Below are 12,883 nucleotides of genomic sequence, written 5' to 3' on the forward strand. Positions count from 1 at the left end.
GACTTAGCTGTGCGAAAGGGTCCTGTAAGCAGTAGAGTAGCCTTGTTGTTACGATCTGCTGAGGGTAAGCCCTCCTTCGCCTAGATTTCCCAGCGAGAGCCCGCCGGCGATGGCACCGGGGGGCCTTACGGGGGACGATGTCTGGCGGCGGCCGAGCCCCGTTGATGGTTCGACCGGCCGGTGGTTGCGGCAGCTGCTGGAGAATGGCGGAATTCGCCGGGGAGTTGGAGAACAGAATCCATCGCTCCAGTATCAACTTGTGCCAATCCAGCACTCCTAGCAACCTTACCTCTATTTCATCCAGCAACGTGGTGTCAATAACGAACAGTACGGGCGTCCAGCCCCTTCGTTGGCCTGGCACCAGCGTTGTCCTCCGGCATTGGCTTGACAAAGGCTGCTGTAGTCCAGTTCCCCGTAAAACGCCATTATGACTCTCTGTCAGCAGGCGGCTAGTGTGTTTTTGGTTGCCCCAGTCATATTTACTGAAGAGGTGGCTGAAGATGAGCAAGCGGATCATCTTTGTGCGGGTGGTTGCTTGAGGTTCTATCCAGTATACCCCTCAACCATGACACACAAGCGCCTAGAAGACTCCTCGAAAAGATACCGCGTGGCCAGCATCAACCAGCTAGCACATATTGTACGCATCACTGCAACGGATAAACTCGGAAAGCGTGGGATATGATATGATTTCCGCTGGGGAAGGCAAGGTACTACTTCTCCCACTGATCGTAAGCCTTCTGTCTCTGCCTGGTATTCCACCCCAGCTTGGCGCTGATGCTGTTGATCCAGTCCTCGCTGCGCCTGCCGTGCGGCTGGACGCACGCAAAGGGATACCTGCTCGCGCTGACGGTCACGTAGTCGCCCGGCTTTAACTCGACCCGCTCCCTCCCGTCGAAGCTGGCCCACGAGCTCGTCCGTGCGTCGTACGGCACGCCGAGGCGCAGAACCATGGTGTCGGGAAGAATCACGGGCCGGAAGGACAGCGTGTGAGCGCAGATGGCCGTGAGGAGCATGACCGGGTTCTCCGGGTGGCACAAGGAGCCGCCGGCGGCGAGGTTGTAAGCTGTCGACCCGGTGGGGGTGCCTACGCAGACGCCGTCGGCCGAGACGGAGGTGAAGTGCTCATCGTCGCCGAAGATTTCGATGCTAGACATAGCTAAACGTCCAGGTCAGCACACGGGGCAGCGCCGGGGAGGATGTAAGGAGCTAGGAACGGAATGCTGACTTGGATTTGGCCCTCGATCCAGGACCACTTCGTTCAGCACCTCGTATGTGCCGTCCGGCCGATGGGTACGCTCGTCGTCCTTTTCCTCCCCGATCAGCTCCTCGACCAGGTCCCTCGGCGGGCCTTGGTCTTCACTGTCTACGTCGGCCTCGGCATGCTTCCCATCGCTGTGGTCCCCATCTGCCAACTTCGATCCCGTTTTCTGGCTGCGCATAACCGTCGCCTCAAACCGCAACCTCAAGCTGACCGCCATCCCTTCGTCGAACGCCTTCGTCAGAGTCTTCTGATACTCCTCGAAATCGAACTTGGTCAGAAAGCCCAAACTCCCCAGCGCAAAGCTCAGCACGGGCGGCACAATCCGCTGGAAGAGCCAGCTGGCGTACAGCACCGTGCCATCCCCGCCGAGCGTGATGACAAAGTCGAACGTGTGCGGTCTGGCCCTGCACATGCCCTCATCCCAATACCGCAACCGCTTCCCGGTATCCCAACTCGCCTCCTCGCTGACCTCGCCGGACGCGACAAAATCCTTGCGCACCTCCTCCACCAGCCCGGCAGCATCGAATTTCTTATTCTCCTTCAGCGCCCGGTCCACGTACACCGTATACCGCACCTCCCGCTCCTTGTCCAGCAGCCAGCGGCACAGCTCCCTCGTCTTGCCCACCAGATCCGGGTCGTAGATCTTGGTCAACAGGAAGATCGTCTTGACCCGGAACCTGAGCCGCATGCTGCCCAGCCGCCGGCTCAGCTGCCTCACGCCCCACGCCATCTCGCTCAGCTGCTTCTTGGTCAGCAGCCTGCTGTTCGGCGCCTCGTCAGACGCCGTCCGGCGATCGAGCTGCGACGGCGTCGGCGTCGGCGGTTCGCTGACCATCTCGCGCCGCCACTGCTTTTCGTCGGATTGGCCAGTCACGCTGCCGCTGGTGGCGTTGCTGGACTCGTTTCCGTCGTCCTCGCTCCCCCTTGCTCGCGAGCCATGTCGGAATTTGCTGCAAGGATGGCTCGTGGTCGGCTCTTTTTCCTCTTCTTCCTCTTCTTTCACTTCGTGGCTGCCGTCGTGTTGCGCGGGCATTCGACCGTGTCGAGCAGAACTGCCGTGACCGCCCTTGGGATCAAGCGGGCGGTCGAGTCCGGCCTCGGACGAGATATCGTCCGCTTCACAGATTGCTGTGCCCGGGCCGTCGTGGTGGACGCGGCTGACGTTGGAGTCAGCGTCGTGGCCGTGCGGCAGTATGTGGTGTTTCTGGAGCCTCTGGCTGGCCAGAAACTGGTGGACGAGGCATTCTGTTCGGCGGTGGCTTGATGGTGGTGGCCTGGTCGACTCGGATCCGATAAGGGAACTCTTGCGGCGGAAGGGATTCGACATATCAAAGACAACCTTTTTCTTCAATTCAGTGGAGGGTTTCCCATAGCAGGGGAAGCAATGTCTGTGCTGACCTCGACCGGAGCCTGGTCCTCGTCACTGGCTGACAAAGGGGGTTCCTCGAACGAGACTCGCTTGGGAGAGCCGGTGTTGCTCATTGTGGGCAACTCCGAATTCTTCCCGTGGTGTGTATGAGTAAGGTAGTTCGAGGTGAGGGCTGATGGTCGGAGAGTCGCCCAATTCCCGGCGCAGTGGTCGCGATTCTGCTAACGATGATGGATTGTCTCCGACTAAGCATTGCGGGTTGCTGACGGCGTCGGAGACGACGGGGCGCGTTCATCGTGCATTGCGTCATAGCGGGGTGTCTTTGTTGATAAGATCGGGTTCCTGTATCTCGACCCCGCAAATCCGTAGGTAAGTAAGGTCCGTAGCCACTGGTAGGGTAATCGTGACCGAAAGCTCGCCAATGACTTTAGTTGCGATCGGTACCGGGGCTTCAAAGAGCAACCGAAGTTTTTCGCGTCGTTCTGTCGAACAGAGTCTCCTTCCCTGACTTGCCATCTGTTTCGCGTCTTCTTGGGCACCGTGCAACAGACTATTCATGGTATGCATTCAGCTACACATGCCGGATGACCAGGTTCCAGTTCCGGTAGTAATCATGATCGGCGAATCTAACATCTCCGCTAGGCGCGGGCTTGTCTCTCGAGCCTTACAATCGTTCGAGTTGCTATCTGCTACTAGTAGTATGTAGAGCTTTAAGTTGAGCTGGGCAAGGCAAATGGGAAGCTGAAAGCCGATAGGGCGACTAAAAAAGAAACTGATCTAAGCAATGCTAATAATAGGGACGACGCATTGGGGAACGTGTAGATCTCACACCGCAGACAACTCCAAGTCGGTACAGCTGCCCGGGAGACCAATCCTCATCATACTCGAGGTCTCCAGGGAGGCAGCGAGGAAGAGAAGACCAGGAAGATGAAGCACCTTATCCTCGTAGGGGCGTGTTACCTAGACACCGTTCTAACGTGAGTCATCTTCCCCTGCATGCCTACGGCGGCGAGGGATGTCAAGCAGTCCCAGGAACGATCACCAATCTTACACAAATGAGCAATGCACCTAGCGTCCCACACTTCCCGGAAGAGGACTCTAAACTGAGGGCCACGGCGGTGCAGGTGCGCCGCGGAGGGAACTGCACCAACTCGCTGGAAGTGCTCGCGCAGCTGCTCTCTGCTGGACCGCACCGGCCCAACGTCAAGCTGCACCTGGTGACATGCCTGCCCGATGCTCAGGCCGCTGCCACGAGCAAAATCCTGTCTTCCTTTGGCGAACGCTCCGAGAATGCCATCGACTTCAGCCACTGTCTCTATCGAGCAGGGCACGAGGAACCGGCCAGTAGTTACATCATTCGCAGCGGTGGCACGGGGAGCCGGACTATTGTGAACTTCAATGGCCTGCCGGAAATGACGGTCAGAGAGTTCGAGAAGATCGCCGATGCATTCGCTGAGCACGGAGAAGGAGAAGGATTTTGGTGGCATTTCGAGGTGCGCAGGATCAGGTTGCTTTAGCTTTCGGCGTCTCGCGGCACGGGAGCGGGTCATCACTGACTTTGTCCCAGGGCCGAATTCCGGAGACAACACTCCGATGCATCCGGTACCTCGGTCAGCTCGTGCCGGAGAGCACCATCAGCGTTGAAGTCGAGAAGCCGGACCGGGAGGGTCTGATCGAGCTTGCAGCTGAGGCTGATGTAATCTTCTACTCAAAAAGCTGGGCCGAGGTAAGTCGGCCACGACATCTCCTCCAGCGTCCGAGACGGGTCGCAAGTTTGGAGACTAAACCACCAACCAGAGCCGGGGGTACACCAGTCCGCAGGCTTGTCTGGAAGCCGAGGCAACATCGTCCAGGGCGTGAGTCTTACCTGCACTCTGGAGCCTGTTGTGGCTGTTGGGAACATCGTAGTACTGACGGTGTAAAAGCTCCCTCATGCTGTGCACATGGGGAGAACAGGGAGCTGGGGCTCTCCTGCTTCCTACTCGCGAGTACATTCATCATCGTGCAACGCTGTCTGGAGACAGGATCTCAGTGGTCGAGTGAGTGGCCATCCTCCCCTCCACCGGCTCGTCCTAGTGGGATGAGTCGCGTACCGCGTATCGCTGCAGGTGAGACGAAGTGCAAAGTGTGAAGAGCTGCAGCACCGAACCGTCGCCGCCGCATCCGCACTTGGGTCCCGTCCGGGTCGTCGCCTTGTACCGTACGGTGCCACTGATCTGTTGTGCTAACGGTGTGTCGAATGGCTCCAGCACTATCGGCGCGGGGGACACTTTTATCGCGGCGATGCTGTATGGGTTGCATGTTGACGCCTGGAGCAGTGAGGCAAAGTTGGCGTTTGCGGTGGGATTGGCCACCAAGAAAGTCCGGAGGGAGGGTTTTGCAGGACTGGTACCATAGCCCTGCTGCAGCCTGTCGTGCGCTTCATGCTGGTGGGTAGCTTTTTTGGCGGTGCCCTCGTAACGATGACGTGGAAAGTTCCAATTCCGTCCGCATTTTTGGACGGCGCAAGGCATGGGAGCTCAGGCCAAGTCTCGGAATCGGGCAGCGTGGCGGGGGTATGTGCTCTGTGAGCCTGTGGAAAGCGGAAAAGGGGAATTTGATGACTCTCGTGATCAACTCAGGTTGTCCGGAAATCATCCCCGCCATGGGGCGGGGTTCCAGCGCAGAGCAAGGAGGTCCAGAACGCAAGACACCCGCCCAGGCGCCGACCGAGGGGAGATATGGCCGAAGGTAACCCGCCTCGGAGGGGATGTCAGGAACATGCGAACCCGTCGACCGCGTGTTTCGAACGCCCACCCGTTCCTGTTGTACGGCGGAAAAGGAGCGGTGAATACGGCGGTGCGTTCGGCGGGGGGGGCAATAGTGGATGTGATTCCTACTAGTGCATGGGGTCGACAGGCCCATGAAGTTAGAGCCACACACCCTGCATGAAAACGAACCGTCTCTCATTCAGGGACGACGATTCGATATGACAAGAGACAAGCTCGACAAGCGAAAACACACACATTCCTTCGGCCTCATCGGCCCAGTCGTACAGGCGGGCAAAGAGTTTTCAGCCTGTGGAGCTCAGACAACAGGCGAAGCCCATGCTCACTCAACAAGCAGCCAAAATCGACACGCCAGCTGTGCGATGTGTGTGAGTTGTCTCTATGTTTGTCGGACGCACCGTAAGTTATCCGCAAGTGCAAGAGGGAGAATCAAGTGATGGCGCGGTGCACCGTCGACGCGAGGCAACCACATTGTTGCAGGGCGGCAGACTGCACTAACTGCAACACTGTGAAAGGCGGGAACCACGGCGGCGAGCAACCGGAAGAGAGACTGTTGTGTGTGTGTGAGAGCGACGGTGTTGGTGGCAGAGGCACTGCGGGATCGGCGGAGTCCAACCATCTCGGTGAAATGAAGTGATGGAACAACTGCGATGCATCCCGAGAATGGAACGGAGGCCTTCCCTGTGCCACGCCCGGGGAGCCTGTGTGGATGCGTGAGCAAGTTGATGAACGGGGGCGCAAGCCATGAATGGGGAGCGGATCATCGGCTGTTCTGGCGATGGATGCCAGACGTACGACGGGCGCCCTTCGGAACTGGGCTCGTCTGCGGAGCATCCCTTCTTCGCCTTCTCCTTCTCTTCCCTCCTTTTACACTACCTGCCATCCCTATGGACCCACATCCACATCCCGCAGGCGCCTTTTGCTGAACCGGCCTTCCACTTGTTAAGGCACCGGCTTCTCCCAATTCCAATCCCGCTCAGCAGGTCAGAACTGTGTCGCATCGCAGGCCCCGGGCGAGGTTGATTCGACCCACCATTGGCACGTAAGCTCCCTCGGCCCCCTGGTATGTACATGCATGTACGTACCTTGACGCTGTGAGAAAGGCCAACACACGGCCCGCAGGCCGCCTCCAGCCTCCAGGCTGATGAGTTCCATTTCTGTGTAAACCAACCTCACTGCAACCCATGGCCTTAGACCAAGCGAACAAGGGGTGCATTGTGTGTGTACCTACGCGACCTTGTCAGACCTCCCTCGCCATGGACTAGGGTATGCACGTAACGAGAATGTAAGGTAACTTCCATTCTGATGGTAATGGTGGGGTCTTGCGCCCTATTTCACGCTAATAAGTTATTCGCTCATTAGCAATTTCGGGCTACGCCTAAAAAGTAAGGTTGCCGTCTGAGTTGATGTCGCGAGTCGTCAGGCTCAGCTGCTTATTCGGCCAGAAGTCACATCCATATCCGGACACACGCCTTACACTACTATGGCACATAGTACTAGCCGGATAACCTACCTTAGCACGTGCTTAGGTACCTACCTGCCTAGGTAGTTTATTTATTACCGATGCAGCCACGCAGCGCCACTCATTCCCAGCTGTGAGAGGATTACTGTGTAAGTAGGTACCTAAGGTACCCGAGTTACTAGTAGTAGCTCGCTTATAGTGCGTACATCATAGAGAGTCAAGATCATCGTCTTGCATCTCGTCGGTCAGCGGTCGGCAACTTCAGCTCGGTGATGGTGGTTACGGAACAACCGGAGATCAACCGCCGGCTAGTTCATGGCAATGGTGGATCAAAACTGCTACGCTCACATTCGGAAAGCCCATGGACGTCCTAGCGCTGCGGTGGCGTCTGTGAAACGTCCCGGTCCTGTAGCCGATATGGGTGCATGCGCTGCAATCTGCATTGGGTGGAACGAACACCCGGAAACACAACAGTTTCTTTTGGCATCCTGTCATCAATCACATGGGTCCCCATGTTGGCGTTTGATGTGATGCAAAATAAAACCGTCTCCTCCGGTGATTCTATGGGATTCCGTTGCAAAGCCGCAAACCTGGAAGGTGAGTTGCGCGCCTACCGTTTCAGGATAGTTAGCTTGACTCCTCGGTTGCACCATGACAGCTCTCAATGGAGCAGCGCAGACGGATAGCATCATGAAGTCGCAAGAACCACTAGAAGAGAATCATGCACTGCTGTGGGTATCCGGAGTCCTGCGCAGCCAGCACGACTCGCCCCGACTTGTACTGTACTGGGGTAGGTTGGTTTACCGGGCTTCGGTCAACTTGAAGTGGGCCGTGGTTTCGTTGATCCTTCGAATACACGGTAGTGTACAGTAGTCTGCAATCGGCGGCTGAGATGGCGGCGAAATAGCATAAGCATGCTCAACGCTAGACATGTCCTTCCGTCGATGCGGTTGATGGTGGTGTCGGTCCTAGCTTGAACCTCAAGGTCAAAGTTCCCCCTGTTTGCGAAATAGGATGGCGCGGTTCTGAGAATCAGGGAGGGTTGATTTTTCAATGATAATCGATGTACATACTCGGGCGGCGGTAGGTACTCTACCATGTAGTAGATCACATTCATCAAGCGGGCCACAACAAGGTGCTGGATGTGATTTCAACATGCATTCACAGTCAAGGAGCCGCAAAAACCGAAAATAGTCCAGGCCGCACCTCGCACTAGCTAGAGAAGTGTCCTTGGCAGTCGCCGGCATGTCAGCCTGGAAGTCTCGGCGGGCTCCTTCACATGGTCGTTGATGCGCTTGACGGTGGGGTTCTTGGACCAGGGTTTTGGAGTCCCCTATGTATAAGGGTTACGCGGTACTAGTATTATGCATTATATGTGTGTACAATACAACGGAGAACTGTGCTCCGCCGGTAGACCGAGCGGAAAAGCAGCATAACCTTCTAGTTATTGTAGTAATGTTACCGCTTTGCGTCGACAAGCGTATGGATGACAAGATAGACCTCAGAACGCCTTCAGCAGGTCTTGTTGTAACAGAGGGTATAGTTTACGCCATCGCTGCAGTTTTCAAGTAAGTGCCCGTCGTAGTAGAATGTGTACTCTGTAAGTCTAGTGGTTGTCTTGTGAAGTATCCGCCATCTGTGGATACTCCGGCTTTGGACTTCAATTGAACCGCCAATGAGATCTCTTAACTCGGATATTGACATAGTTATCTGTACCCGTATTTACCAGCGGAACAAGGCGTGGGGAAAGCCTGGGTCACGATCAGATGATGGATCTGGGCTGTCATGTGGGGTACCATGAGTTGCAGACACGACCCAGCACAGCTATGTTGACCGTGCGGGGTGCGGGCCTCAGGCTCTCCAGGGCTGCCCAATGCAGCGCGCTGAACTCGAAATGCTTTACAACTATTTCGCGCTATTTCAACCCATGACTGTTCTAGACATGGAAGCGGGTGGAAAAATGGGCGCCAGGCAGTATGCATGTATGTACCTAGCTTTGGCAACCTAGTCTTAATTACGGTATTTTTTCACTGTGAGACAGGGTCTGCGATCACTCTTGGAGGTCCCAACTACCGTAGCTATGTAGATTCCTGAGGTGGTCACTTCTTAAAATTTCCGTCGTCTGACCAAACGCCCTTTTCATCACTGTGGTATGTACTCCATACAGTACAACCGGACAACGGCAAAGTGAAAGGAAAACACCGCAGTCCACATACGACAAGAAGAGCACTGCAAAGCCGATCAGAGGAGCCGGAGCGAGGTGGCGCAGTATCCGCCAACGCAGGACCCAGTCTCAGCCAGTTCGAGAGATCGCTGTGGCACATCACTGTGATTTCACTTGCTCCGAGTCATCTCCCAGCGAACCCACACAGATGTCTGATACCAGGTAGTTAGTGTTCATCTCGACATAACCACAATACCAGCAATTTCACGTCTGCCGAGGCTCCGCCTGAGCAGAATGATCGAGACATGGCCACACAGCACAATGCTTAGATCTTGCCTCCGTCCTTTTTAGGGGAGAGGCTAACAAGGGCGATATGCATGTCGCGGCCGAACCCAGCGACTGTCAGGCTTCAGTTGCTACAAGCGACTACAAGTGGGCAGCAAACCGAACGGGATGTCAAGCGAGAACAAGACTATATATGTCTGACATCTTGTGTAGCAGTGTGCAAAGGTACCGAGATGGTGAAAATCTTTGGGAGACAGGTCCCTTACGTGGAGACTTCAATGCGTCGTACGTAGCAGTGTCTCATGCAGATAGTTTAGTAGTACGGTACTGTACTGTACCAATAGGCACGGAATAAGGAGGGACGTGGACAGAGGCACGACCCATCTTGCCGGACGATGGACGTGCTCTGGCCGCTTCCATCGTCGCTAATGACCTGCAAGGTAAAAAATCGTGGTGTGCCAAACAGATCTGTCCATCGATCCAGACACCCCAGTAGTTTGGCCTAGTGTCGCACTTCCTATGCGCCATCCAATCAAACGTCGAGTTAACGCTAGCCTTCCGCTCGCCCTTCGGCCTCGGCGGCACACGCCAGAGTGTCTGTACTAGGCTGCAACTCAGCTCTGCAGCCCCTGCCGGACATGACCCCGCAGAAAGTCGAGAAGTTGCCTTCCACGGAGTACGTACCTACCGCAGAGGCACTCTATACATGTGTGTACATCATTGATATGCAGGGGGCTGACAGCCCGCATGGTCTGAGGGCATGGACAAATTCCCACCTTGCAACCATCTTGAGAGTTATCATTGCTAGGTACTACGTATTAATACACCTGCATGTTTATTTACAATACCTACATTCCTATCAACAACAGTTGTCTTCGACATACTAGTATGTAAGCATGTAAGGTACATACCTCGTCTCTCATGTGTGAGCTGTGAGTACCTAGCCGCCCGCCACGAGGTGAGGGTAGATCGGCATCTTTGTATTCGCCAGAGCTCCGCTTTGCTGTGCTGCGATTGGGCTTGAGTAACTATGTAGGTATCCGTAATGGAAGGTCATGGCCGCGCAGGCGTTGTCGCAGCGTAACCTGGCTGGGGGCAGGCGGAGGTCATACCGTTTCGCGACCATGGCCGACCTTGACCCTGACGACAGGGAGCCGGCTTGGCTTTCAAACGGCCTTGCCGCTTGACCGCCTACTGTGGTACCCCGTTACCTACGTACTGTACAGACGGATCCGTACCTTATAGGCAATGATCCTTCACGGCGATATCACGCTAACGTTAAGTTAGTTACAGTAGTGTCAAGTTACACCTGTTATTCGCAGCGAACCACAGGAGGCCCACCTGGAAAGGAATTCGGTTGGTTTTCCACCCTGGCCTTGTCACAGACCTCCTTTCCCATCCAGCAACGCTACTCTCACCCATCCATGCCCGTCTTGGGCATTCCAGCAAAAAGTGCAGATGCAACCTTGTTTGTACGCTCGACGGCGAAGACGGGGTGATGTAGACCTGACCCTTTCATCAGACCCTTTCTTGCAAGGGTCTGGCTGCTAGACCATTCCCTGCAAGCACCTACACTATGTACATATGTACACAGCATGACGCAGACATCGAAGGCCCGGGTTCATGGAACAACGATCCATTGACACCTCGCCTCGCTCCTGGCATGCCAAAGTGACACTAAAAGGCTCCTTGTCACTCGTATGAGTGTATTATTGCCTTTCCACGCCAAACACGGCCAGGGAGACTGCGTTGACATGTTTGCTAGTGTATGTGGGATCCCACTCTTCCTTTTCCTTCTTCACAAGATCCTGGTGTCCCATTCTTCTCGCGGACTTCCCCCTCCTACATATTTGCCAACGGCAGCCCGTCTCTATCAACCCAAGTCCGGCTTGATACCAACAATATATCCCATCACCCACCGGCTGGCAGAAGTCTGAGCCCTCTCTCACTGCCTTCTTGCATTCTTACCTTTCCATGTCTCAGCAATAGCGCTTGTTGAGGTGCCATCAAACATGTTGCCTTCTCTCTACGGCACCAACAATACTGGTGCCGCTCATGACCCTGTGTCTAGCGGTACCTACACGGTAGACACGATGCTCAACGAACTGTCAAGACAACTCACTGTGAATACGAGGCGGCACTCGAGAGCGTGCAACGGACAACCACGAGGAGGAAACCCGATGAGGATATCCAAGCCGGGCAGTGCGAACAGCAGCCCTAGAACATCAGCATTTCAGTCGAGGAGGAGGACGTTGATCGGCGATGGGTTCCAGGGCAAGCTTCAGACGCAGTCTCCGGTGACGGGTCAGGCCTACTTACCGACTCCGGCCTCAGAAGCGCCAAGCGAGTTCTTCTATGGGCGGGAAAGCAGACCGGCGCGGCCCCTCAGCTGGCATCCGTCATCACAATACGCGCAGCAGACGCCTTTCCCTCAACATGACAGCAGCGGCAACGTACTCTACCAGTTTCCGGCGTACAGCGATGCCGAGATGCTGGCGGCGTTGCAGCAAATGCCCCCTACGCCAACGGTGTACTCGGGGTACACGTCGCCCGCAGAATCCTTCTCGCCGCTGTCGCTGCCGTACTCGAACTTGTCCTCCCAGCAGCAGCAGCAGCAAGGCCCTACCTACCCTCCCGCCGTCTGCTCCGACTACCCGTCGGCTGGTGCTCTCTCGGAAATCCCCTACCTACCTCCCCCTCAGGCAGGAAGTGCCTCGTTTGCCTGGGAGCCGTGCCCCGCCAATACGTCGATGCTGAGCCGGCACACTGCGCCTCCCACACCGGAGGACTTCGCGTGCAGCCTGATGCTAAACCAAGCGGCGGGTGAGGCGAGAGCAGCACTACCACAACAGCCGACGAAGCAGAGCGCTGCGATCAGCAGCCGTCAATCGTTCGAGCCGCTCATCCGCAGCGACGAGAACGACGAAGAATCTGAAGGCGAGATCCTCTACGGCATGGGCCTCTACGACGAACCAGACCATCGCCGGGCTCCCTCACTCCACCAGTCGGTTGTCCTCTCGCTGCTGGGCAGCGCAGTGGATCCGAAGGAGGAAACCGACTCGGGCGAGGGGCTGGGCCTTAAGCTCGAGGACGCTTGGGAGCCACCTGCCAGTGAGGATGAAGAGGATGGCGAGGACGATGGGGAGGGCCAGGAGGAGGCGTGATCTGTGTAATGGACGGGCGGATATGCTGGATTCAATTTCTTCCTTTGCTTGCCCTCTCCACTCAGGATGGCTTACGTTTCCCATGCATGGTCAGCGAAGGCGTTTACAGGTACAGGACAGGTCACGGATATGCATCCAGGAACATGGCGGGGACAACGGAAACAGGGGTCACGGCTATGGTTACGGCTACGGGTAACGGGTGATTACAGGTATTTTAACTGACTGGGTGGAAGGGACGGCTGGGTATGTTGGCATCTCTCAGGCAAAGCCCTGAGATGAGAAGAGACAGTAATCCAACGCTTATCGCGGAAGCATGTGGGTTTCACAACCCAAAAGGGGGCAGGACAGGGTCCGAGGAACACAACATGGTGTGATGTAGCGTAGTAGAAGTCTTAATTGTTGAATGTGAC

At 56.0% G+C, this 12,883-nt stretch overlaps 3 protein-coding genes across 3 annotated transcripts; 2 read left to right on the forward strand and 1 right to left on the reverse strand.

The window, feature by feature from the left end:
- Window positions 1–613: 613 nt before the first annotated feature.
- B0T15DRAFT_120299 (ATP-NAD kinase-like domain-containing protein) lies at window positions 614–2,839 on the reverse strand. The gene is made up of 3 exons (XM_062861617.1): window positions 2,660–2,839; window positions 1,226–2,600; window positions 614–1,156 (listed from the first exon to the last, which is right to left on the reverse strand). The coding sequence occupies exons 1-3, from the start codon at window positions 2,741–2,743 to the stop codon at window positions 711–713; spliced, it is 1,905 nt and encodes a 634-aa protein (XP_062724617.1). The 5' UTR covers window positions 2,744–2,839; the 3' UTR covers window positions 614–710.
- Window positions 2,840–3,685: 846 nt separating this feature from the next.
- Window positions 3,686–4,490, forward strand: B0T15DRAFT_491387 (uncharacterized protein; the record flags this gene model as incomplete). The annotated part of the gene is made up of 3 exons (XM_062866771.1): window positions 3,686–4,123; window positions 4,198–4,356; window positions 4,428–4,490. The coding sequence occupies 3 exons, from the start codon at window positions 3,686–3,688 to the stop codon at window positions 4,488–4,490; spliced, it is 660 nt and encodes a 219-aa protein (XP_062724618.1).
- A 6,339-nt stretch (window positions 4,491–10,829) lies between these two features.
- Window positions 10,830–12,843, forward strand: B0T15DRAFT_120529 (uncharacterized protein). Its single transcript, XM_062861618.1, has 2 exons — window positions 10,830–11,075; window positions 11,293–12,843. The coding sequence occupies exon 2, from the start codon at window positions 11,322–11,324 to the stop codon at window positions 12,471–12,473; it is 1,152 nt and encodes a 383-aa protein (XP_062724619.1). The 5' UTR covers window positions 10,830–11,075; window positions 11,293–11,321; the 3' UTR covers window positions 12,474–12,843.
- Window positions 12,844–12,883: the final 40 nt, after the last annotated feature.

Source organism: Chaetomium strumarium (genome assembly GCF_033439665.1).
Source record: "Chaetomium strumarium strain CBS 333.67 chromosome Unknown B0T15scaffold_2, whole genome shotgun sequence".
Classification (NCBI taxonomy): Eukaryota; Fungi; Ascomycota; class Sordariomycetes; order Sordariales; family Chaetomiaceae; genus Chaetomium; species Chaetomium strumarium.

Coding starts and splice junctions, on each gene's coding strand:
- B0T15DRAFT_120529 (XM_062861618.1), top strand. CDS start 11,322: ATGTTGCCTTCTCTCTACGGCACCAACAATACTGGTGCCGCTCATGAC.
- B0T15DRAFT_120299 (XM_062861617.1), bottom strand. CDS start 2,743: ATGAGCAACACCGGCTCTCCCAAGCGAGTCTCGTTCGAGGAACCCCCT. Junction 2,601..2,659: donor AGGACCAGGCTCCGGTCGAG/GTCAGCACAGAC, acceptor TTGAAGAAAAAG/GTTGTCTTTGATATGTCGAA. Junction 1,157..1,225: donor GGATCGAGGGCCAAATCCAA/GTCAGCATTCCG, acceptor CTGGACGTTTAG/CTATGTCTAGCATCGAAATC.